The 25353-nt window shown below is 41.8% G+C and overlaps 2 protein-coding genes across 2 annotated transcripts in view; one reads left to right on the top strand and one right to left on the bottom strand.

Annotated features, from left to right (window-relative positions):
* Positions 1 to 25353, top strand: part of TAFA2 (TAFA chemokine like family member 2) — a 605483-nt gene that overhangs the window by 548110 nt on the left and 32020 nt on the right. Inside the window, exons 7-8 of the mRNA XM_075600174.1 lie at positions 570 to 722; positions 8495 to 8619. Coding sequence (XP_075456289.1) covers positions 570 to 722; positions 8495 to 8619 — 278 coding nt within the window. The remainder of the gene's footprint in view (positions 1 to 569; positions 723 to 8494; positions 8620 to 25353) is intronic.
* LOC142495124 (uncharacterized) lies at positions 14152 to 23948 on the bottom strand. The gene is made up of 2 exons (XM_075600153.1): positions 23292 to 23948; positions 14152 to 16847 (listed from the first exon to the last, which is right to left on the bottom strand). Exon 2 carries the CDS (start codon positions 16634 to 16636, stop codon positions 14726 to 14728), a length of 1911 nt encoding a protein of 636 aa, XP_075456268.1. The 5' UTR covers positions 16637 to 16847; positions 23292 to 23948; the 3' UTR covers positions 14152 to 14725.

Genomic DNA, 25353 nt, shown 5'->3' with positions numbered 1-25353 from the left:
TAGGATCAAACAATTTTTGTTTTGCGAAAATTACAAGGTTTGCAAAACATTTCACCACATTATATTAAAAGTAAATGTACAAAGTTACGTGGCATTTTATGTATTGCAATTTTTGCTAATGTCTGGCAAAAAAAATAAAGCAACTCAAAATTCTGTTGAAATTGGCAAAATTTGTGAAGAAGCCAACATTTCAAACAATGTAAAATTGGACAAAAATGCAAAATGTAAGGAAAAAACCATATTTTGAAGAAATGCAAACATTTTTAGTACAGTACTTGCACCTTCTTTAATACAAACTATTATTCCTACTCGATTGTAATATTTTCCTGAATTTGTTTTAGTGCTGTGATTACTATCAATATGCATTTATTTACTGATCAATTGGGAATTTTAGTATTAATATAGTATATTGCATTTCAAGGTATTACACGTATATAAAGACATCACAATATCTTTTATTGCAACATACAGTAAGGATTAAAAAAAATTCTTCATTGTACTGGTGTGAAAATAGGTTGAAAGTATTTAATATTCCCATTATTATTTATTTTTTCTTCTCCCTTCCTCAGCTCACCATGTTAAAACTGGGACGTGTGAAGTTGTGGCCCTTCACAGATGTTGTAATAAGAACAAGATAGAAGAAAGGTCCCAAACAGTCAAGTGCTCATGTTTTCCAGGACAGGTGGCAGGGACCACAAGAGCTAATCCTTCTTGTGTAGATGGTTTGTAGATTATATTTATTAGATTTGTCAATACCACTTTCTAAAACCTTTTGAAAACTTTTACTTTTAGCATGAAAAGCTGACCAGTATTCTCCGTGAGAAAGCGCCACTTAGGCATGAAACGTGTGGGATGTTTTTTTATGGAGAACACAATCTGCTGTATATACAAATAAAGCCGCTTTTTATATATACAAACTTTGGGAGCTCTTAATTTTCGAACCGCCATTTTTGCTGCTCCACACCTTTGCCCTGTCTCCTGCCTTTACTTTAAAGCATGTATTATTGAGACTACATTTGAGGAATACTCAAAAAAAGACGAGGTGTTATAAAATACTAACATTCACTAGAAGAAGCATTACTCTAAGTCTACAAAATTTTTATAACTTACTATAAAAAATACACTAATTTACTATATATACAATTTTCATCTGAACAGAGAAAAAACTGGTGGCATAGCTCTAATACGGTTGATCTAACACTAACATTAAGTCTAACCCTAACCCTAACCCAAATTCAAGTATCTATATATGTAATGTGCACGTGTCTGTCACACTATTCACCTCCTATAAACGATTTACTACCCACCCTGGGTAGAGCCTGAGGCCTATTCTATAAGCCTTGATAAGCCACTTACCGAGCACTTATCGGCCAAAGTGCCTACTGCTATTCAATAAGTGGGCGATAAAGGCATGAATTGCCAAATTATTCAGCCGTCATAAAAAATCACGGCTCTAGAATGGTGAGTTTCTCCTAAAATTCTCACGCCAGGAAAAGTTGGTGTGAGGCTGGTGAGAACCTGTTGAGAGGCGGTGAGACAATGAAATGCTTTTTTTTCTGCATCGAATTGATACCGGGTGTCTCCAGAGCTGATATCAATTAATATCAGCACCGGAGCCCCCTGGCATGAATCCCATGCAATAAAAATGCATTTACAGGCAACTTCTTTACCTTAGCGGCTAACCAGTAAGGCAATGAAGGGGTTAACCCCTCCTGCTACCCACCCACCAAGGGTCAAGTACCCCCTTCACACCCCCCCGCTAACCACAATAAACATTAAAAACACAACAACACATACCCACCTCCTCTAACCTCACATGATTGATACGAGAGGTCACTGATGTTTGGGGGCCCTCTGGTTGTCCTAGAAAGGTTCTGGGGGCCCTCATATTGTCCCAGCAAGGGTCTGGGGGGTTTCAGGTGGTCCTCTCACGTGGTCTACGCGGGTCTCCGGGGACCCTCGGGTAGTCCCTGCGGGTGTCTGGAGCCCTCGAGGGGTCTATGTGGGTAGTCCCCACTGGTGGTCCCCGAGGGTGTCCGGGAGTCCTCAGGTGGTCCACACAGTTGTCCAGGAGTCCCCAGGTGGTCCCCGCGGGTATATTGGAGTCCTCGGGTGGTCCCTGCAGGTTTCTGGGGATCCTAAGGTGGTCCCCCCGGGTCCCTGCTGGCATGTTGTACCTATCCTATGGCAAAAAAAAATGTGGAATACATTGAAATAAATACTCCCCCCTTCCCCCCTCCCCAACACATACAGTAATGGGCAAAATAACTATTAACCAGATATGGATAATAGCTCATTCGCCCATTATAACATCAAACATTACCCAGCCTGCAGAAATAAAGTAAATCCACTTTCTACTTACCACTGCCATCATGAAGGACGTCCTCATCAGCATACTCCAGGTCCATTTCCTCCATTGCCAGAAAGAATACAAGAAACAATACCATTTAATGGCCCCTAACCCCTTAATCACCTTAGCGTTCAATAACCGCTATAGTAATTAAGGGGTTAACCCACCCTCACCCGCTACCTACCCGGGAGGCCTAACATTCACCCCTGGACCACTATACCCACCCATTGATTGGCATAGTGGTACATCATTCCCATATAATATGAGCATGATAAGCCACTATAGCAGTCAATGTTCACCCTAATAAAAAGCATGAAGGCCAAAAACACACAATAATAAAATATATATAAAAGCACCTAAAGACCTCAATACATGAAATAAAAGCACTAGCCAACCAATTAAATAAATAAAAGCACTAGCCAACAAATTAAATAAATAAATAAAAGCACTAGCCAACCAATTTAAGAAATAAAAGCACTAGCCAATCAATCAATTCAATAAATAAAGCACTAACCAGCAAAACAATTAATTCATTTTAAACACTAGCCAACAAACAATTAATGAATTTAAACCAGTAGCCAACCACACAAATAATTAATTTAAAATGCTAACCAATCCTAAAATGTACTAAATACAAGCCATCCAAATTAAAAAACAATTTAATGCAAACAATAAACAGAAATAAGAAAAATAACAATCAATAGAAAACACACATTTGCCAAAAAATACATTGGCTGTCACTGTATTTATCTGTACCCTGGGCACAGATTAATACATTACATTATCAGTCAATGGGCAAGCAAATACATAAAAATAAATAAATACAATAAAAAAACCCTGAATTTTTTTTTCCCATACATTCAATGTTTGACTTACCTTTAGAAGTCTTCTCCATCCGAATCCCGGCATATCTGCAAGCTCTTGTAACGTGACATCATCACTCGCAATCCAACGCCATCCACCTTGAAGCCCATCATCAGGTAAAAAATGTTTCTGTCTGTTATCTTCTATCACCGTCTTCTATCAGACTTTACCTGATGCTGGTCTTCAAGGTGGATGGATGGCGTTGGATTGCAGGTGATGATGTCACGGTGGGAGAGCTTGCAGATAAACCGGGATTTGGAGGTTAAAGACTTCTAAAGGTAAGTCAAATACTGAATGTATCAAAAAAAAAATTTGCAGGTTTTTTGATTTGTATTTATTAATTTTTATGTATTTGCCTGCCAATTCACTGATAATATATTAATATGTGCCCCTTTACAGTACAGATAAATACAGTGACAGCCAATGCATTTTTTTGCAAATGCTTGTTTTCTATTGATTGTTATTTTTTCAATTTCTGTGTATTGTTTGGATTAAAATATTTTGAACTTGGATGGCTTGTGTTTAGAAAATGTTAGGATTGGTTAGCATTTTTAATTAATGAATTGTTTTGCAGGCTACTGGTTTAAATTCATTAATTTGTTTTGTTGGCTAGTGGTTTAAATTAATTATTTGTATTGTTGGCTAGTGGTATTTGTTTCATAGTTTGCTTGGAAAGTTGTTTATTTAATTGTATTGTTTTGGAATAACATAATTATAATAATTTTGCTATTTTGGTGATAGATCATTATTTGTGACGTGTACTATTAAGCTATTTAGTTCTTTTATTGTTGGGGTGTTTAGGTGCTTGTGTATTTCTTTGATTATTGTGTATTTTTGGCATTAATTATTTATATTAGGTTGACCATTGAGTGATATAGTAGCTTATCGTGCCCATATTATATGGGTATGATATACCACTGTGCCAATCAATGGGTACAGGATGGTTATAGAGCATCCGGGGTGGGTGGTAAGCATCTTGGGTAGGTAGCGGGGGACATGGGTTAACCCCTTAATTACTATAGTGGTTATTAACCGCTAAGGTGATTAAGGGGTTAGGGGCCATTAAATTGTAATTTTTTCTTGTATTCTTTCTGGCAATGGAGGACATGGACCTGGAGTATGCTGATGCGATGCCCTTCATGATGGCAGGGGTAAGTTGAACATTTTATTTACTTTATTTCTGCTGGCTGGCTAATGTTTGATTTTATAATGGGCAAATGCATAATTATACATATGTGGTAAATAGTAATTTTGCCCATTGCTGTACTGTATGTGTTTAGGGGGGGTTGTTGGGGGTAGAGGAGGTGGGTACTAGGGTTGTTGTGTTTAGTTTTGTTTCTTAGTTGTAGAGGGATTGGGTGAAGGGGGTAGTAGCCCCAAGGATGGATGTTTAGGCCTTCCTGGGGGTAGCGGGACTGGTTAACCCCTTCATTCAGTAGTGAAGGTTTACCCCCTCCCGCAACCTTCCAGGAAGGCCTAATCAACCATCCCTCGAGCTACTTCCCCCTTCACCCAATCCCTCTACAAACAAGAAACAAAAATAAACATAACTACCCTACTACCCACTTCCTCTACCCCCAACAACCCCCCCCCCCTAAACACATACAGTACAGCAATGGGCAAAATTACTATATCCACAAATGGATAATAGTGTTTGATTTTATAATGGGCAAATGCACTACTACCCCTTTCATCCACCACTCAACCCCAAGAAACAGGCTTCTGAGGTTTAACCCCTTCATTGCCTTATCGGCTAGCCGCAAAGTTAATTAAGCTTTCTTTAATATACATTTTAATACTAGTGTAGATGAACATGGGGTTCATTCATTCTCCAGAGCAGAACCGATTTGATGTGAGATCCTGGGACCCCGTGCTTCCCAAGATAAAGGCCCCGTTATGGGGTGCCTGTATCTCCTATGCATTTAAATGTCCCGCGTCACGTGACGTGGGAATAAACTGCTAAGGAGATACCGGCACCCCATAATGGAAACTGTATCTCAGGAAGCAGGGGGTCCCCGGACCTCAAATCAATACAGTTCTGCTCCGGAGACCCCCTGATCAGCTACACTAGTATTACATTTTATATTAAAAACTTTTGATCCATGGCGAGATATGCGCAGGGAAAGGCAGCTCTCCATGTGCTGATCTCTCTGCAGCTGAAGTAAATTGCCGAGTAAGGCCTTTTCAGAGAGGCTATCATCACGTCACCAGCTACTCACCCATTTTGGGAATTTTGCTATCACAGGTAATCGAGGCTTTCTGAATACCATGAGAGCAACACTAAAAAAACTAGTGAATGAAATTTTTTTTATGAACGCTTATAGCATAGGCCCCTATGTTATATAGCAATGGAAAATTATTTGCAAGTATTTTCCATGAAAATTGTCTAATTTTTAATTTAAAAATGTTGACCACCAAATGTTTTCTGAAATCATTTTAGAGTCCATTATACTCTCTGTTCTCCAATCTGTATTTATTCCCTAAACCACCTTAGATGCCTTATATGTAGATTACATCAAAGCTTACATTTATGAAATATACTTAATCTCTATTTAATTCTATGAACTACAGGTCATTCGTCCAAATCTCAGACCACTTAACGGTTTACAGTTTTGTATCCCCCCCAAATATTTTTATCGGTGTAGCTGGTTTTAATCTATTTAATATACTGTATGTTGCTGTCATTTATCCAATTTGGGCAAATGAGACTGCATAATACACTCTTTATTGCCATAGCATCGTGTTTAGTATTTATTGTTAGTGTATCTAGCCTGATGGCATCAATAGAGTGGTATGAAATTAAAATGTAACTTAAATGTATATTGTTTATTTTATTGATTTCTTTGACAAAGAAGGAAGCAACATCTTTTATCATTAGAGATGGGCAAAAATGTAAAAATCCGATACGTGGATCTTCTGCACTTTTTTTTTGAACCAAATTATGATCTACACATTGCTGGGAGAATAGATCTGCATCCACTACAAACGTGAGATCCACCATCGAATTTGATAGAGACAAATCTATATATATATCCCCTCAAAACTCCTTCCAAATAACACATGGAGAGACACTTGTGCTAAAAAAGAAGCACACCTTAGGCCGAGATTATAGTGGGAGGCGGCAGGGCGTGCATGTGACCATGTGATGTCACTCGCATGGTGCGTGCATGCGAATCCTGCACTGGTATGCAGGCGACAGGTGGGAAGCGACTTGGGGCGTGGCGGTGGCATGGCCCGTGACGTCAAATGAGCAGTTCGCCATAATTGGTTGAACTGCTTCACGTGACGCTGACGTCACACGGCCATCGCATGGAGAGACAAATTAATTTATCTCTCTTGGATTCTACTGCCCCCACCGCGCCTCGCCCTCAGTTGCTGAACTGCTCACGTGATGCGGCTGTTGCGTGAAAAGACAAAATAATTTTTCCTTTCAAAAATCTGCCGCACGGTCGCTCTTCTTCTTTTGTGCGGCCACGCGCACTATGGGCAGCCTCATAGTGGTCCTGCATTTTGTTCACAACGCGCGCACTATTGCACGCATTGTCTCGCTCACTATAATCGCTTCCTTAGATACACTAATGGGACTCACATCTCACACCTCCTAAAAGGATTTCCATAAGACATATATTGACAAATCTAAGACTCCATATGTGAGGAATGGGGTACTGGTGTCAGGCCCAACAGGATCTTAAGCCACAACCTCTCTCGCTGGCTATTAGCATATCTCCCAGGTATCTCAGTTGTGCTTGTTTTAATGCACAAGGAATCTTGAACTGGCAACACGGAAGTGGTTTGCTTTTAGAAGAATAAAGGAGGAGGAGGCTACAGGTATTAGCAGTGATAAGAAGAGCTCTAAGATATGCTGTGACAGGGATGCTACATAGCTGCTGTTTTAGCTGACACTGCTAAAGCTGTTGTCCTAAATAGCAGAAGTTGTGGGTTTGGAGCCTGTTGGGCCTGATACCAAAACCCTGTTCCTCACAAGGTTTGTTAATATAGGAATATAGACTTATGAAAATCTTCTTAGAAAACGTGAGATGTGAGTCATTTAAATATACTTTAAAATATTCGTATCTGCTGGGCGGATCTTTAGCGGAAAAAAATAAAATGAAGTGTGGCTAAAAGGAACTTGCAAATCTGTGGAAAATTCAGCAAAATTTGAATTTCTACAAATATTTTGCCTATCTCTACTTATCATGTATGTCAAGGTTGTTGGTAATAATATAAATATGAAAAGAAAAAGAGACAGTGCTCGACTCTCATAGCATACAAATGTAATATATTGCGACAGTATTAAATGGTAATTATTGCACGTACAGAAGATTCAATCTTTGAAACAGGGCATGTTTAGCGTACATGTTACAAATGCAGCATTCAACTGGTTCCTGCTCCGTGAACGACCGCACAAATAAAAGCATTTCATTAGCCACAGAACGGTATCGTCTATTAGTTTTTAATTATATATATATATATATATAGTCAGATAAGGCAGTTGGCACTCCAATAGGTGCTGGTAAGCCACAGGTGCACGTCCCATATAGAGAATGTAGTTATACGTTACCGTTCCAAGGATTGGTAAACAAGAGACAGCACTCAAAGTTGAAAATCAAAGTGTATTAGTGAAAGCAAAAATACATCCAGAAACCCAACGTTTTAGTCCTACAGAATGGGACCTTCCTCAGGGGGATATCCCCTGAGGAAGGTCCCATTCTGTAGGACCGAAACGTTGGGTTTCTGGATGTATTTTTGCTTTCACTAATACACTTTGATTTTCAACTTTGAGTGCTGTCTCTTGTTTACCAATTCTTGGAACGGTAACGTATAACTATATATATATATATATATATATATATATATATATATATACATATATATATATATATATATATATATACACATATATATATATATATATATATATATATATATATATATATATATATATATATATATATATATAATTAATTATTTCATACATTTCAAGTTGGTTTAGGCACATGAATTTATGTGTAAATGTGTTTTTTAATCCTCCAGTCTTAAAAAAAATGCCCACATTTTTGTGTTCTTATTAGCTCTTCTTCAATTTAAAAATAATGACCCTAAATTGGTCTTAAAGAAAAACAAAATGCAAAATACAGTTTTTAGTACAGCTAAAGGGCTATTAGAACTATAATACCTTGCACAGTATGGTTTATATAGCAACACTCATCCTACAGAGTGTATGATATACTTGATAATAATGATGATGATAATAATATATAATTATGTTGTATATTTTAGTATCAATAGTGGAACAGAAATGGTGGTGTCAGATGCAGCCATGTCTTGAAGGAGAAGAATGCAAAGTTCTTCCAGATCAGAAAGGGTGGAGTTGTGCCTCAGGGAATAAAGTGAAAACAACAAAAGTAAGTAGTAAATAACTGAACCAGCATGTGCCAGTACCAGTACAAGTAGCATTTAAATAGTAATGGGGACCAAAAACTACATTAATAGTTCCTTTGTACTACTGATAGGTAAAGCCTCCAGTTAACATTCCATAATATACTGTATACATCTCATCTGCATCCCAAGACTTTTGAGAAGGAAAACCATTCCTTAAAATATAGTTTAATATTCAGGCAGTTTGCATGTATAACCTTTATGAAATGTACTGTACAGTGAAATATCGTATTTGTAAAGCTTTCCAAAGTGCACTCCGCCTCACCTTCACGTCTCTTTGGTTTATAAAATAAGTACAGTACATGTTTGTCAGTTATTAAAATGCTTTAAAATTCAGAAGGTAAAGCTCTTTGAACACAATTTCAAAACATCTTATTATAAAGGTGAGGGTGTGCACTTGCAAGGAAGCAATACTGAGCATAGGGGGAAATACTATATTGTCTGCAGTGGATGTTTGGGTAGTTTATGGTCAAAAATCCACATATACGTAAATGGTGATTTAAAGCTGTAAACAACCTGAACCGCCGATTCAGTCTGCAGTATATAGAATTTACCCATTAAAACTTACAAATCGGGACAGAGTATCGGGACAGTAGGTAAAAGCAAAAGCAGAAGAAAGAGAGAGCTGGTGAAGTCACTTTATAGATCATTGTTGCGAACTCACCTAAAGTACCATGTTCAATTCTGGAGACCATACTGTATTTCTGGAAAAACAGTAATAAATTGGAGATTGTGTAAATAAGTGTGGTTAAAATTGTGTACGATTTACAGCATACGACTTATCAGGAGATGCCTTAATATATACAATTTAGAGGAAAGAATTGATGGGTGATGCAATTGAAATTTTAAATACGTAAAGGGTTTTAACAAGTATAGAAGGGAAACATATTTCAGGGAAAGAGACATGCTAGAACAAGATGTTATTATCTGGAACTGGAGGGTGGTAGGCTAGGGGGAAATGTGAGGGTGAAGTACTTCACAGGAAAGGGTGGTGTATTAGTGAAGAGCGTCCCAATAGAGATGGTAGTGGCGAATACAGAAAGGGAATTAAAATATGTTTGGGGTAGACATACGGTTATCCTAAATACTAAAAAATGACAATGATAAAATAGGGACCCAGGTTGTTCACCAGATAGGAAAATGGACAGACTAGGTGGCCAAGTGAGTCTTTTAAGCCATCAAATTCTATATTTCTGTTTCTACATTACAGATGTAGCAGACATTACTGCACCCAATAACACTAAGAAAAAATAACATGGGAAAAAAACATGTGTTTGTTGAGGAGATTACATACACATGTTCATTGTTTTCAATGGTGATGCATTAACATATGTTGAATATTGTGCTTGCGTTAATTACATCTACTGTACATATATATATTTACGTTATATGACTATTAAGGAATAATCCTTTGAAATATAAATTACATGTCTTTCAAATGATAAGTAAAACTAGACTGTATGTTTGTAAATAAAGATGTAGTGATACTTTGTCCCCCTGTGATATCATTGATGGCTTTATAGATAGTACTGTATTTTTAATATTCATATATTCGAGTCCATAATCACCTCTAGAAATTATGTTGGTGGCAGTGTTTACTAGAGATGCAAGAAAATTTGCACACCTTTGCAAATTTGATAAATGTTGGACATTCACATATTTGCAACTGGTAAGGCCACAGATGTTGAAAATTTTAAATGTTGTCCACTCTGACCCATGGTACTGACTTACCTGACCTGTGATGTAACTGTAAGTGTGCGCTCACCCAGGTGGTTGATTGTATTTTTGAGTGCAATTTGTCTTTATGCATTAAAAAAAGGAAGTTAAAATGTAAGACTCACTGAATTACTTTGATTCAAATTACGTTGACACATACAGTAGCTTCAATCTGAAAGCTGTACCCAAGGCAAATCAATTCAGTGCTATTACTGCAGGCTTATCTGAATTTCAGTTGTCACATTGGAGATGAGAAATACTAGGGGAATGGCTGGCTTTGCAAGAATATTCCACTTCTGTAGTTTCACTATTGCATACTGTACTCATACAGTTTTATTGGTTTCACCATCATTGCTATTTCTCTACTACAGAAGAAGATGGTTGAATATTTCTGAGGTGTAGTGTAGAGTAAAGTGTGCTGAGCATCATTGAGTAGATTTTCTTTTCCACAGGATAGAACACACAATTATTTTCTAAATTATATTTTTTCTATGGTTTTAGCTGGGTTTCTATGGTTTTAGCTGTGTGTGTAATTGGGGAGTTATTAATGAATTATTAATGATTCTTACAGAGAAGATTAATTTTTCCCATTCATCTCTACCAGTACAGTATGTGTGCCAAATTAAGTCCTGTGTGATTCATTGAGGGAATATAGAGAACCATATTTACTGTCTTGCTAAGACGTAAGGTACTTTATAGCCTACCTAAATTGGCTATACAGTATGGTAAAAATTCAGTACTGCATTGATTTCTTCAGATTTATTAATAAAAGAATGTAAGGGAATAAACTATTGATGTTCAAATAAATAGTATGTAAATGTAATAGCTCTTATTCTTCTGACAGAATTAGCCCTGTCTCCCAGCTTTTCACCATTAATAATAACATATTCTTGTATAGCCCTGCTAGTTTTACGTAGTGCTTTACAGAGACAATTTGCATGCACAGGTCCCCCTGCCCTGTGGAGCTTACAATCTATGTTTTTGGTGCCTGAGGCACAGGGAGATAAAGTGACTTGCCCAAGGTCGCAAAGAGCTGACACCGGGAATTGAACCAGCTTCAAACTCTCAGTGTCAGTCAGTGTCTTTACTCACTGCTTCTTATCCATTTTAACATGGAGAAAGTACCAAATATCAATACTAGTTTTAAAGCCTAGATTGTTTGATTACTTGAAGGAGCAATTCATGCTGGTTTAAATTTTTTCATTTTCAATGGTTTGAAGCAGGGGTCTCCAGAGCTGATCCCCATTACATATCAGCTCCAAGGACCTTCTGCTTCCGTAGATACTTTCCTCTGACAGGGGTGCTGGTAGCCGCTTTGGCTAAGCTGGTTGGGTTTTAAGCTCCGGCTAAGCTGGTTGGGTTTTAAAGTTTAAAGCTCCCTCGCCACACGGACCAATAGAAATCCCAACCTGCAGACATCATGGCTTCCTATTGGCTTGCAGGGCGAGGAAGCTTTGAAAATCTGCCATAATGTGAACCCTGGTAGTTGAGTAGCGTGGCTACGGGCGTTCAGCTCCGGTTTCTTTCTTTTTTTCTTTCACAACTAAAGCTGTCTCACATTTTAATCTGGTCTGTAACCGTTACATACGCCTATAATATATATTCTCTTTTACTGTGCATGCAATGTCTTGTATATAATGTATACCCTGCTCACTTATGTAACTGTATTTGTAACCATGTATTATTTGTCATCATAACTCTGCCCAGGACATACTTGAAAACGAGAGGTAACTCTCAATGTATTACTTCCTGGTAAAACATTTTAATAAATAAAAGTAACCCCCTGTTTCAATCCAATGTAAAAAATGATAAAAAAAAAAACTTGCTTTGGTTGCCGCTTTAAGAGCATGGCTTAATTCTCATTTGGGATTTACACATTGCTAGGATAGTATATAAAACGTATGCTTCATTTGTCAAATAAATTATAAATAAGTCCTGATGTAACCTAAATAGAAGACACATTTGCTAAGATCAATTAGTGGTTAATGATAATTTAGTTTTGTGCTTATTTAGTAAAGCCATATTGCAACCGTTAAAGCAGAGATAAGGGTTATACACTGATGCAATACGGCTGTGCTATTTTTCATATGCAAATTAGCATGTAAATACTTACAAACACCACATTACTTATTCATATGCTATTCCTTAAAGCTGCAGATGCCGCTTAAAAAAAAAATCCATTCAATTCTGTATGTGCATCAATACAATCTGCACACTAACAAGTGCAAGCTAAGGTGCAGATCGATCCGTTCTCCTGTAATCGATCGTTTTGCTTGGGGTTATTTAATTCAGTTATTACTGCAAAACAGTACCCATGATGCAAAGTTCTGTGTGAACGATCATGTGACGAGACAGTTACTAGATACAATTGGCGCACTGCTAGAGAGAGGGCAGGGTTCAAGACCCAGAGCCTGTTTCAGAAGAGGAAGAGGGAGTGACTTTGTAAATGGTTTCTATATAAACAACAATGCTTGCTACATTAGAATACATAAGAAATTGTTTAAAAAAATGCTACAAGTATTTTCTCATAGTAAAAAAATGATTTATTAAAAAAAAAAAACATGCAGGATATTGCTTGAACTGCAGCTTTAAACTCATTGCCGAAGGCAATATACAGTAGGACACTTTTTATAATTTTTCCCAGGCTATCTTGCCTATGAATATAGAGGCAACTATAGACATAGACAATGTACGCCAAGTTCCTCCCCTTTTCTGCCTAAAGACTGGGAGTGGAAGAGAGGCTATAAATTGGAGGGGTGAAGAACTCCACCCTCAGATACCTGGTGGAGATAAGCAGAGGGGTTTCACAATGTATATAGCCCTGTAAATAGTTGGGAAAGGGTAGATGACCCTGTTCTTATTTTCTCAGATAGGGAAGTGCCCTTGTAGTCAGTCTCCATAGAAAGATGAGGGATATAAGTACAGTGTCAACAGGTCTGTGTTCCCTAGGTGTTACCCCAAATGGTAACTGTGGGTCTCTTACAAGAGTAACAACTTAAATATTTGCACACCCTCCAGCTGTGAGCATCCCAGGGGAGTATAATGTGAAGTAGAAGGAACAACTTGTAAAAATCCTTGACGCTGATGCACATGCTGAACCTGAGAGGGTTCAGGTGAAACATAGTTCTGGGATCCGGGCACCCGTAGTGATGTCACCAATCTAGAAAAAGCTCAAGGAACACCAACACTGAAGGGTACAGGACACCCACTGCACAGCCAGATGTTACACCGCTAAGATCAAGCTCCTTAACCATCAAAGACCAGCAGTAAAGGAGGACACCAATAACTGACAGTAGAGTCCTCTTGTTGCTGCAGAAGGACGTTGTTTTAGATCCAGCGGAGAACAGTCAGAGACTGGGACACTATTCAGATAAGCTCTTAGGCCTTGGTCCCAGTGACCACGCCGGCATGTGAAGTGCGAACAAGAGATGGCCCTCTATGGGGTCGGCCACAGTCAGTCTGTGCATGCACAAAGCGCGATGCTGTGACCACATTTTGAAAAGCCAAGAAATTTGACTTTTGGCGCAGCGGGCGAGCGATGGCCACGTCACGGCGGCAGTTCAGCCAATGAGGATGAACCAGCCATGTGACGTTGTTGAGGTTCCCTTCTCAAGTCAGGGTCTCTGCTCAGATGTGGATTGCCAAATTAGTATAACACAGGCCTGGGTGCACCCCGGATCCCAATAAATGACACACACAGAGTCATGTATCAGTTCCCTCAGGCTCCGCAGCTCAGACTGACGTGCCGAGTATATGTATTACAGAATATATAGGCAGACAATACGTTTCAGTTTAGTTTCTCTGTAAATCATAGACTTTAGTTTCGTTTCTCTGTAAATCATAGACTTTAGTTTCGTCTCTCTGTAAATCATAGACTTTAGTTTCGTCTCTCTGTAAACCAGCTGAATTCACAGGAAACCGAGAGTCAGCAGAAAAAGGCTCCTGGTTGAGTTTCGATTCACCTCAGAGAGAGAGAGAGAGAGAGAGAGAGAGAGAGAGAGAGAGAGAGACTTATTAGCTTATATAAAAACATACTGCGTTATTTCCAAGCCTTGCAATTAAAGCAGATTCAATATGGCTGAATGCATACAAAATGGACGAATAGTTTCTTATAATACTTTATTACCTTCACATTCCCCCCTAGACACTAAAAGGACATTTTGTAGGAAGGGGTCTGTCCCTAATTTCTATTTCTTGTGCTAGAGTCCCTACCTGAGGGTGTTGGTCGGCTGTTCATGGGCTTGTCCCATCCCCGACAACTTCTGGCTCGCTAAACTCGAAGACCTACAGTATACACAAAAGGGTTCCGACCTCAAACAAACACACTAGGGTCTGGGATTCTAGAGTGGTCACCCCTTATTCGAGTTTGGTTGTACTGTAATTGAACATCTTGGGTGATTTCTGCAGTGGTATATCTTCCAGATCAATATTGTCTTTGTTGTACATTACCATTGTGGGTATAACCTCAGATCCGGCCTTCTTACAGAGACCCTTACAGCACGGGATAACACAGAAGACCACTACCGCCAGAACAAAAAGTATAACCAGGAGAAATATTGCCAGTTGTGTCAACCATTGTCGCCAGCCAGACAGCCACGAGAAATACTTGTCCCATGGGTCTGTTATACCAGAATTTCTTTTAAGTTCATCAGACAAATCTTTCAGTTTATTAATAGCTGTGGTAACCTTACCGTCCGGGCCTGTGTTCCCGGGAATATATGTACAGCACGCATCTCCAATCATATGGCAAACCCCCCCTTTTTCTGCTAATATCATATCTAAAGCCATTCTATTTTGGAACGTCATAGTGGAAGTGGGTCCAAGTTGGTCAGCTAGGCCTTGCAGCGCATCACGGGTGTAATTCACAAACCTTTGTTGATTATAATAGATATAGTTGATCCAATCTACATTTTTATTAACCGTGACTAGGGGCATAAAGAATGACTCAAACCCAGCCTTTACCTGATCTCTGGCCTTAAACTCATCAGGAACTCCTCTCGGTACCCCGATGGCATCTATATATACATGTGGGTCTAAACTTCCTGCAGGGGCTTCTCGCTTACTGACTTTAATTGGTGATGATAATACCTTAGATTTTTCTGTACCAACAGGGATTATATGCATTGGCATTAGAATTTTGGTCAGTGCACACTGACCTGTCCAGTTACCTTCAAGTCTGGTTCTTAATTTTAGATCCCCACATATCCAGTATATATCTCCTAACGATTGGACCTGATTCTGTAACTTAATACTGGGTATTTTAGAGAAAGTGTCACAATATCCTTGGGAGAAATTACCTAAAAACCTGTTGCCCTGTAGAGACTCATAGCAGGTATAGTTTCCCTTGTATATAGTGATTCCTTCCCCTGGTTTTGGGGTTTCTGTTGTGAGTGGATATTTTTGTTTCCAATCTTCACACTGGGAGTGATTGGTACTTGTATTGGTATATAGACTAATGAAACATTCTTCTGCATTGATGGGTATATTTAAAGGCACTGTGCCGAGATGGGGCCTAGCTGCAGCACAAACATAGCAGTTACTTTTGTTATATTTTTGAGTAGTGTATTTTATCCATTCCAACCAAAGGTTGGTGTCTGAAAAACCTGTTCCTATGGCCATTGTGTCTTGGAAAGAGGGACCTGCTGTGGCTATCATACCTTGAAATGTCTGAATCCGGGGGGCCATGGGGTTTTTCTCTATCTTGGGGGATTTTTGTGACATCTGCCAATCTTTAGAGTTATACATATCCTGAATTCTGAACTTCCCGTAAGCTCCTCTTATACCCCCTTTCATCCAATTTCCTAGAACATATACACCAGCGTCCCCAGGGCTAGGGTTTTCTATGGTTAATGTGAGTTTCATTATTTCACCCGTCTTACCACTGACTAGACATGTACCAGTTTTTCGCAAGATCATTCGACTGATTAGAGACTTGCCATTTCTGTCTTTTCGTGCTAAGCCATTCTGTGGTTGGTATCCCCAATCTATTCCCGTGTTCCATCCCACTGCTCCCCAGTAATCACATTCCTGTCCCCAATAACTGTCTGTAACACATATATATATGGCTCTAGAGTTCGGAGTGTCTCGGTACATATTACACTGCCAATTGGTTGAGGAACAGCTGACAATATTACAGTAATCGAAGGAGAAGGTAGCTACATGAGTGTTGGATGAGTTATACCAAAACGTGACTGCCCCTTCATGTTGGGTGATAGCAATCTCTTGTGCCTCCCCCAAACCTAACAAACAAAGGATATATAGAATCATTTTTCCTTCGAAAGAGGTGTCGCTGTTCTCTTGCAATGAGATGCGTGGATCCAGGTAATTTTTCCTTGAATCTTGACTGAGGTGGGTGTGACTAGAGTTACCAGATGAGGGCCTGTGTATCTGGGATCCAGTGCGTGTTTTCTCACGTGCTTCTTTACATACACCCAATCACCTGGCTTTATTTCATGGGTTGTGTCATTCGTGCTGGAATCTGGAAGAGAAAGTGACACTGCAGAATGGAGATTAGATAACTCTTCACTTAATTTGATAACATAATATACCTGTCTATCATGCATTTCAGTGAGATTTACATTCCCTTTATTATCCTTAATTCTGACTGCACTTCCAAATAACACTTCGAAGGGAGACAACCCAGATCTAACCTGTGGGGTGGTCCTAACATGGAACAAAACTATAGGTAGAAGGTCGGGCCAGGGGAGCTGACTCTCTTGGGTCATTTTTAGTAGAGCTGTTTTAAGGGTCTGATTCATCCGTTCAACCTTCCCGCTACTTTGGGGGTGATATGGGGTATGGAGGGCTTGTTTCATGCCCAGGGCCTCCAATATTTCCTTGAAGATATTGGCAGTGAAGGCTGGTCCTTGGTCGCTCTCTATTACTTCAGGGAATCCAAATCTGCAACAAAGTTCAGTGATTAGCTTCTTAGCAGTGATTTTCGCTGTCATATTGGGTACTGGGTAGACTTCGGGCCATCCTGAGAACATATCCACTACCACAAGTGCATACTCATATCGTCCTGACTTCGGCATCTGGATATGATCAATTTGTATTCTCTGAAAGGGAAAGTCTGGCTTCACAAGATGTTTTGGAGGTGTAGGTTCAGTTTTTCCTGGATTGCAGGTTTGACAGATGACACAAGCTTTATTCAGTTCCACCAAAATCCTTCTTATACCAGGTGCAAAGTACAACTTGTTTATTACTGCTAATGCTTGGTTATGTCCTCTGTGAGTAGGTCCATGTGCCCAGGTGGCGATTGCATGGTACATGTGTCGGGGCACGCAAATCTGGTCTTTAATTTTCCATAGTCCAGTTTGTTTTTCTTGTGCTGCCCCTGTCTTCTCCCAGCTCTCTTTTTCTTCTTTGGGTACTGTTCCTTGTTCCTTCTTCATCTGTTCTTGGTAAGGATCTATATCGTCCATGGGAGGATTTTTCTTGGCACTTCTTGTAATTACTGGTGCAACAACTGTGGCTTCCTGCAACGCTGATGACGGTGGATTGTTTCGAGTCTTATCTTCTTGAAGGGCAGCTTGCTTGGCTGCTTGGTCCGCAAGGAAATTTCCCTGTGTCTCAGGTGTATTCACCTTTCCATGTGCTTTGATTTTGACTACCGCCACTTCCTTGGGTAGTTGTAGAGAGTCCAATAGTCTTCTTATGGCATCTGCGTGCTTGACCGGCGTTCCATTTGCTGTGATAAATCCACGATTAGCCCAGATGGTTTCAAAATCATGAGTGACTCCAAAAGCATAGGCACTGTCTGTGTAAATGTTGACCTTTTGACCTTCTGCGAGGTTACAGGCTCTTTCGACAGCAATTATCTCCGCTTCTTGTGCCGATATATGGCTGGGGAGAGCTTCTGCTTGGATCACTTGGTCGACTGTGGTGACGGCGTATCCGGTATGGAAACGTCCATGTTCATCAGCAAATCTGGAACCATCAGTAAAGAAGGATAGATCAGGGTTTTCGAAAGGCGTCTGTTGAGCCCGGGATGGGGTACCTTGCCGCTGTAGTTCTATTATACAGTCATGGTCTTAAAGACTCATGGATACCCCCTTCCACCGGAATCAGAGTTGCAGGGTTGAGTACTGTACATTTCTTCAGAGTGACATTGTCCGGTATTAGCAGTGCAGACTGTAGCCTCAGTAAACGTTGCATGGTTAGGTATTTCGGCCTAGACAGGTTCAGGATAGCATGGATGTCATGCGGTGCTTGGATAACAAGAGGGTGACCCAGAACAATGTCCGCTGCCCTGTTGAAAATTTCGAATGTTGCTTGTACTGCTCTGAAACAGGATGGGTGCCCTTGTGATACTGAGTCCAATTTAGCAGAGTAGTAAGCCAGAGGTCTCATTCGGTTACCGTGTGGTTGTGCGAGGACACCGGCGGCGAATCCATCATTTTCATCCACGAACAGAGTGAAAGACTGGTCATAGTCCGGGATGCCCAATGCAGGGGCGCGCGTAACTAGGTCTTTTAGCGTTTGAAAGGAGTCTTGTAATTCTGTTCTGTGGGCTGCGTCGTGGAGTAGCTCTGTATTTTTCACAGCTTCATACAGAGGTTGCATATATTGTGATGCATTAGGAATCCATTGGCGGCAAAAGGTGATGAGTCCCAAGACCTGTTGTAGACCGCGCACAGTTGTGGGCATTTTTAATCCAGCGACTGTCTCGATACGGTCGGGAGTGAGATGTTTTTCGCCTTTAGATACACAGTGACCAAGAAAAAACAACTTTTGGGCTACACCACTGTACTTTGGCTTCCGAGACCTTTGAGTTGATAGATGCGAGATGGACCAGTAGGGACACTGAGGCCTGTTCACACACTGGAACAGAAGGGGCACATATAAGAAGATCATCCACATATTGAAGTAACGTGATTTCCGGATGGGCTTGTACCCAGGGTTCTAGGCAGAACTTCATGGCCTGTGTGAACTGGTTAGGGCTATTCTGGGCACCTTGTGGCATGACAGTCCAGGTACGTTGAGTTCCTCTGAAGGTGAAGGCGAAGAGATACTGAGAGTCTGGGTGAAGAGGCACGGAGAAAAAGGCATTTGCCAAATCCAGGACCGTATAGGCCTCACAGTTAGGCGGGATTTGGCTAAGAAGAGTATGTGGGTTAGGCACAACTGGAGTTTCCAGAATGGTGGCGGCATTGATTGCCCTGAGATCTTGAACCAGTCTGAACTTCGCTGGTTCTCCTTTTGCTGTTTTCTTTTGGACTGGAAACAGAGGCGTGTTACACGGTGAAGAACATCTTATCAGGGCTCCTTTTTCTTCAAGCATCGCAATTTGCTGTTGAAGACTCTGTTCTGTTATAGACTTCAGTGGGTATTGTGGTACTCTTGGAGGTATAACGTTAGGCTTAAGTTCCACCCTTACAGGAGGGACTGGCAGACGACCAATATCATCCGGGCCTTGGGACCACACACTGGTAGATACCTTGTCTTTCACCCACTGTGGGACAGGAGATGGAGGGTTCATGGTTAATATCTGCTGGAGAAGTATTGGGAGAGCGTGGAGACAACATGATGCTTCTTGTTCTTCTGGGCAGTTGGGATCATGCAATTGTACCCGTAATCCTGAGTCGTCATATTGCAGGGTGGCTCTCATGTGGGATAGTAAATCTGCTCCCAATAAATTAACAGGACAGGATCCAGAGACTAAAAATCGGGACATAACTTCTGGGAACGGTCCTACATGGACTGGTACAGTGAGAGGAGTTTCGACTGACTGTCCTGTGATTCCAATACAAGTCATAAAGTCAGGGGAGAGGTCTATTCCTCTGGGTAGATCTTTGGCTGATATGACGGACCTGGCCACTCCCGTGTCCACCATAAAGGATACTGGTTCACCAGCAACTTGTAGAGTGACAGCTGAACCATTAGGGTAGGTGTGTTTGGATATAGCAGCCATGGTGGAGACGGGTTGGCCCTGGCTTCATTGTGGTGGTGGATCTTGTGGAGGAGGGTAAGTATCATGAGGATATGGTCTTGGAGACGGCAGTCTTTGTTGGATCTGTGCTTGCTGGGGCTGTAACGGCTGTTGGGGCTGTGGCCAGTTGGAAGGTGGCTGACTACGCCAGGAAGGTGGCTGCTGGGCCTGTAATGGTTGTACGGATGGGATTCCTCTCAAATAATCTCTACAGTTCCTCTTGATATGTCCGATACGGCCGCAGTGGTAGCATGGTCCTCTAGGCCTTTGTTGATCTGCTGCACGACCATTCTGATATCCCTGGTTTCCCTGGTACGGAGGTGTTGCTGTATAATTATCCTGGTACTCCTGGTACCCTTGGTTCCCTTGATACTCCTGGTACTGAGGGGCTGGTGGGTATAATTGGCGTGGTGGCCGCATTGGTACTTGAGATGAGGCGGTATACAAAACACCAATTCGATCATCCTCCTTTTCTTCAGGGATAGCTACCGCCGTCTTCTTCACGGAGGACTGTTTCTTCTGAAAAGCTTTGGCTATTGTGAGGGCTTCTGTGTACCCTAATGAGGTCATCCAGGGACACCATTCTTGGACCGCAGCCCGTAGCTTGGGAGTAAGTCCATCCATAAATGCTGCTGCTAGCAGATTGGCTTGTAATTTATTGCTGGTGGAGAATCCCATATCTCTAAACATTTGGAGTAGTCTAGTATGATATTTCTCAACTGATTCAGTAGCTTCTTGGGTGACATCCTTTAGTGATTGAGTCTGCTCTGTGAGTCTATCCTGGGCCCATAGTTGTATTTGTTCTAGGAAGTCTTCTCCAGATTTATAGTCTGTGACGTCAACTATCCTAGCATCATTGAGGGATTTCTCAACAAGGGGCCAAAATGAGTCTCCCGCTTTTAACATGGTGAGAGATTTTAAATCAGCCCATGTTGCGGAGTAGTTCTGCTGAATCTGACGTAACATTCTATAAAAGGGCATGGGCTTGTCTTCCGGATCGGGGAGTTGCTGTAAGAGGGTGGAGCTTTGTTGGGGCGTGAATTTGATGTACCTAACTGCTCCTTCCGGAACGTCTTCACTCCACGGTTGGGGGACGGGAGGAGCATTTCCGTGTTCTGCTTTTACAATAGGAAAAGAGCGGACCGTGTCTGAGGTAGCACAGGCGGCTTGAAAAAGCAGTGGCCTGACAGAGTCATTGGCAACAAGCAGAATACTTTCAAGATTGAGGGGTGATCCTCTGATCGTACTGAGTACTGCTTGGACTATATGTTTGACACATTCTTTTATGGGATACCCGAAAAGACCACCAGAAATGGGAGGGAACGCTATAGTGCGTCTGGGCATGGCCGCACTATTGAGGCTGGAAGCATAGATTAGGGATGTCCGGACAACGGCTTGGAGGAGCTGTTTGGCTCTTTCTGGAGCATAGTCCCTATACACTGGCCCTGCTGCATGGATGATTAAATTACAGGGTAAATCTCTGGGCCCGGTGGCAGCTATACCCCCCACTGATACCTCTCCATGTTTCTGAATATAGATATTAGAGTCACGCTGTATGGCCTCACCCCCTTTCTCACAAATTAATTTAGCAAGGCCCCCATTATGTTGGAGCCTCCCATTTGCTGGATTAACTATCGCGCCAACCGACAAGCTAGTAATGTCTGCCTGCATCACTTTTACAATAATTTGACGGGTTGGGCCGCTAAATATACGTTCAAACAGTGATTCGGGTTCATCATAGGTAACAAAAGAGTCAGAATATGGTGGTGCCTGATAAGCTGGGGTCCCGGCGGAGGTTGCATCTTCCTCAGCAGAAGCCCCATTATCCATCTGAACCAGACAATCTTGCGGTATACTGGGATACATTTTAACAGGGTCGGCTGGTTTGGCTTTGGGATTATAATACTGGCCAGTGGGCGTGACTAAGGGGCACACAAGAGCCTCACCAGTTTTAATATCGGGGGACATGGACGGTAGGGCGGCCCCACAATAATAACAATTTTCCCATGTTTTGGGATTTTGACACTGGCAACCAGAACATACCCAATAAGGGACCGGTACAGGGGCTGAGGGAGAGGGTCTACCGGTCGTCTGCGGGTATGGGGGTGGATTTCCCTGTAACATTTGGTCTTTTTCTGCCACTACTGAACCAGGGGTCACATTTTCTGGTCTCACATAACAATAACATTTCTTATTTCTCTCTCCACACTCTATTTCTTCATAACCCTCTTTCTGAAGATCTATAGCAACACTCAGAAATTTCTCTGCATTTTCCCACATGCCTTCATCTTTCAGTTTCCCCTTACACATTTGCATATTCGTTCTTAACAACTTCGGTTGCAATCTTCCCGTAGGGGGTAAATCTAACAGTTTGAACAACAATTTACATTTCTTGGTATACTTCTTTCCCTCCCGCTCTGTCACAAGAGTTACGGAATCCCGGGCACCAGAAGGCAAATCCTTCTTTAAAAACTGCGAGAACATTGTCTATTTTAAAAACAACCTCGGACACGTGCGCCAATTACCGGCGGTACCTGGACTATTGAGCTTCAGCGATAAATCGACCTAGACGGGGAGGCGCGCAGGCAGTCCCCGGACCGTCACCTGTATGGACGATCCTCCTATTATCTATCAATTTATATCCTTACACACTCGGGATTCTTGAGTCTTAGTGATAAATCGACCTAGACGGGGAGGCGCGCAGGCAGTCCCCGGACCGTCACCTGTATGGACGATCCTCCTATTATCTATCAATATATATCCTAGACTCTTCCCCTTATTTTATAGTTATTCCGTAACCCTTATGACATATGAACATAAACCACACATCTGGCAGTCTCAAGACCTTACAAACTATATAAATCCTTGGCGGGAACCACCGGACTCTATGGTCTTGTATAGATTAACAATACTGTTACCGTCAACCAAGAGATCGCCAACCTGAACAGACTGACAGGAGTTCGGTAAAAATATATTCTGAATATATCTTACCTTGTCCTTAGAGGTTGATCAGGCCTCAATCAGTCCGGTCAGGGGACGGTCGTCCGTGGATAGAGACGGGTCCAGGATTGCTCCGGTGTCCCTTCACAAGGACCCTGCCGACTACGCCAACTGTTGAGGTTCCCTTCTCAAGTCAGGGTCTCTGCTCAGATGTGGATTGCCAAATTAGTATAACACAGGCCTGGGTGCACCCCGGATCCCAATAAATGACACACACAGAGTCATGTATCAGTTCCCTCAGGCTCCGCAGCTCAGACTGACGTGCCGAGTATATGTATTACAGAATATATAGGCAGACAATACGTTTCAGTTTCGTTTCTCTGTAAATCATAGACTTTAGTTTCGTTTCTCTGTAAATCATAGACTTTAGTTTCGTCTCTCTGTAAATCATAGACTTTAGTTTCGTCTCTCTGTAAACCAGCTGAATTCACAGGAAACCGAGAGTCAGCAGAAAAAGGCTCCTGGTTGAGTTTCGATTCACCTCAGAGAGAGAGAGAGAGAGAGAGAGAGAGAGAGAGAGAGAGAGAGAGACTTATTAGCTTATATAAAAACATACTGCGTTATTTCCAAGCCTTGCAATTAAAGCAGATTCAATATGGCTGAATGCATACAAAATGGACGAATAGTTTCTTATAATACTTTATTACCTTCACAACGTCATGGCCGGGCCCCTGCCATGCTTCCCTGTCACGAGTTATCTGAAATACTCAGATTGCTCGGGTGAAGGCCACAAGCGCCGCCAGGCACTCCATTGCTCGCGAGCGCGTGGTCACTGGGGCCATAACCTAAGCTCAGACACTCATATTTAGGGGCCAATGCACTAAGCAGCGATAAGCCACTTATTGCCGCCTTATCGCCAAAAAAGCCCACAGTGATTCAGTAAGCCCAGATAAGTCGTCGATAAGAGACCTTTTTGGCAATATGTTTTGCAGAGAAATTTTTTTTTGCAAACGAGCTGTGATAAGCCACTTATTGCCAGGTTTTCAAACTCCTGCAATTCTAGTAGCCCCGATTAGCTTATCAAAATCAAAATCATCCCGCCAGGAAAAGTTGTCAAGAAGGTGGTGAGAAGCTGCCGATAAGCGGCGAGACGGGACTTAGAAAAAATAATGCATTTTTTCTGCATTGGATTGATGCCGGGGGTCTCCAGAGATGATACCCATTAATATCAGCACCGAGACCCCAGGCATGAATCCCATGCAATAAAAATTCATTTACAGGCAACTTCATTACCTTAGCAGCTAACCGCTAAGGCAATGAAGGGGTTATGGAACAACTGCCGCTTTATTGGGGGCAGAGGGGGTAAGTGAAGTGGGTACTTGGCACTTCATTCACCCCCTCTGCCCTCAATAAACATTACAATATGTACTAACCACCAATACACATCCCACCCACCCCCAAACCATAACACAGGATTAATACCAGAGGCCAGCAGGGGTCCTTGTGGGTGTGCTTGGGCCTACAGGTGGTCCTCGCAGGTGTGGGTGGTCTTCAAGGTGGTCCTCACAAGTGTGGGTGGTCTTCGCGGGTTTCTGGGTGTCCTCGGATGGTCCCCACGGGTGTACGTGTCCCCACGAGTGCTTTGGGGTGTCCAGGGGCCCTAACAGGGTCTCCGGGTAGTTCCCACAGTTTCTGGGGGTCCCTGGGTGGTCCCCATGAGTGTCTGGTGTCCCTTGGGTGGGTCCCATGGGTGACTGGGGGCCCTCGGGTGGTTCCCATAGGTGTCTGGGGGCCCTCGGGTGGTCCCTGTGGATGTTCCCTACAGGCATCTGGGGTCCTCAGGTGGTTCCCGTGGATGTCTGGGGGCCCATGGATGGTCCCTTGGATGGTCCCTTGCAAGTCCCCGCTGGCCTGCGGTAACAATCCTGTTGCAAAAAAACTAATCTGGAAGACATTGCAATAAATACACCTCCCACCCCCACCAACCCCCTCCCCCCAACACATACAGTACAGTTATGGGCAAAATAACTATTATCCAGATATGGATAATAGCTAATATGCCCATTATTTAATCCAACATTAGCCAGGCAGCATAAATAAAGTAAATACACAT

This window comes from Ascaphus truei, chromosome 5, assembly GCF_040206685.1.
Source record: "Ascaphus truei isolate aAscTru1 chromosome 5, aAscTru1.hap1, whole genome shotgun sequence".
Lineage (NCBI taxonomy): Eukaryota > Metazoa > Chordata > Amphibia > Anura > Ascaphidae > Ascaphus > Ascaphus truei.
The sequence above is the reverse complement of the archived record's forward strand: the minus strand, read 5'-3'. Positions and strand labels throughout refer to the sequence as shown.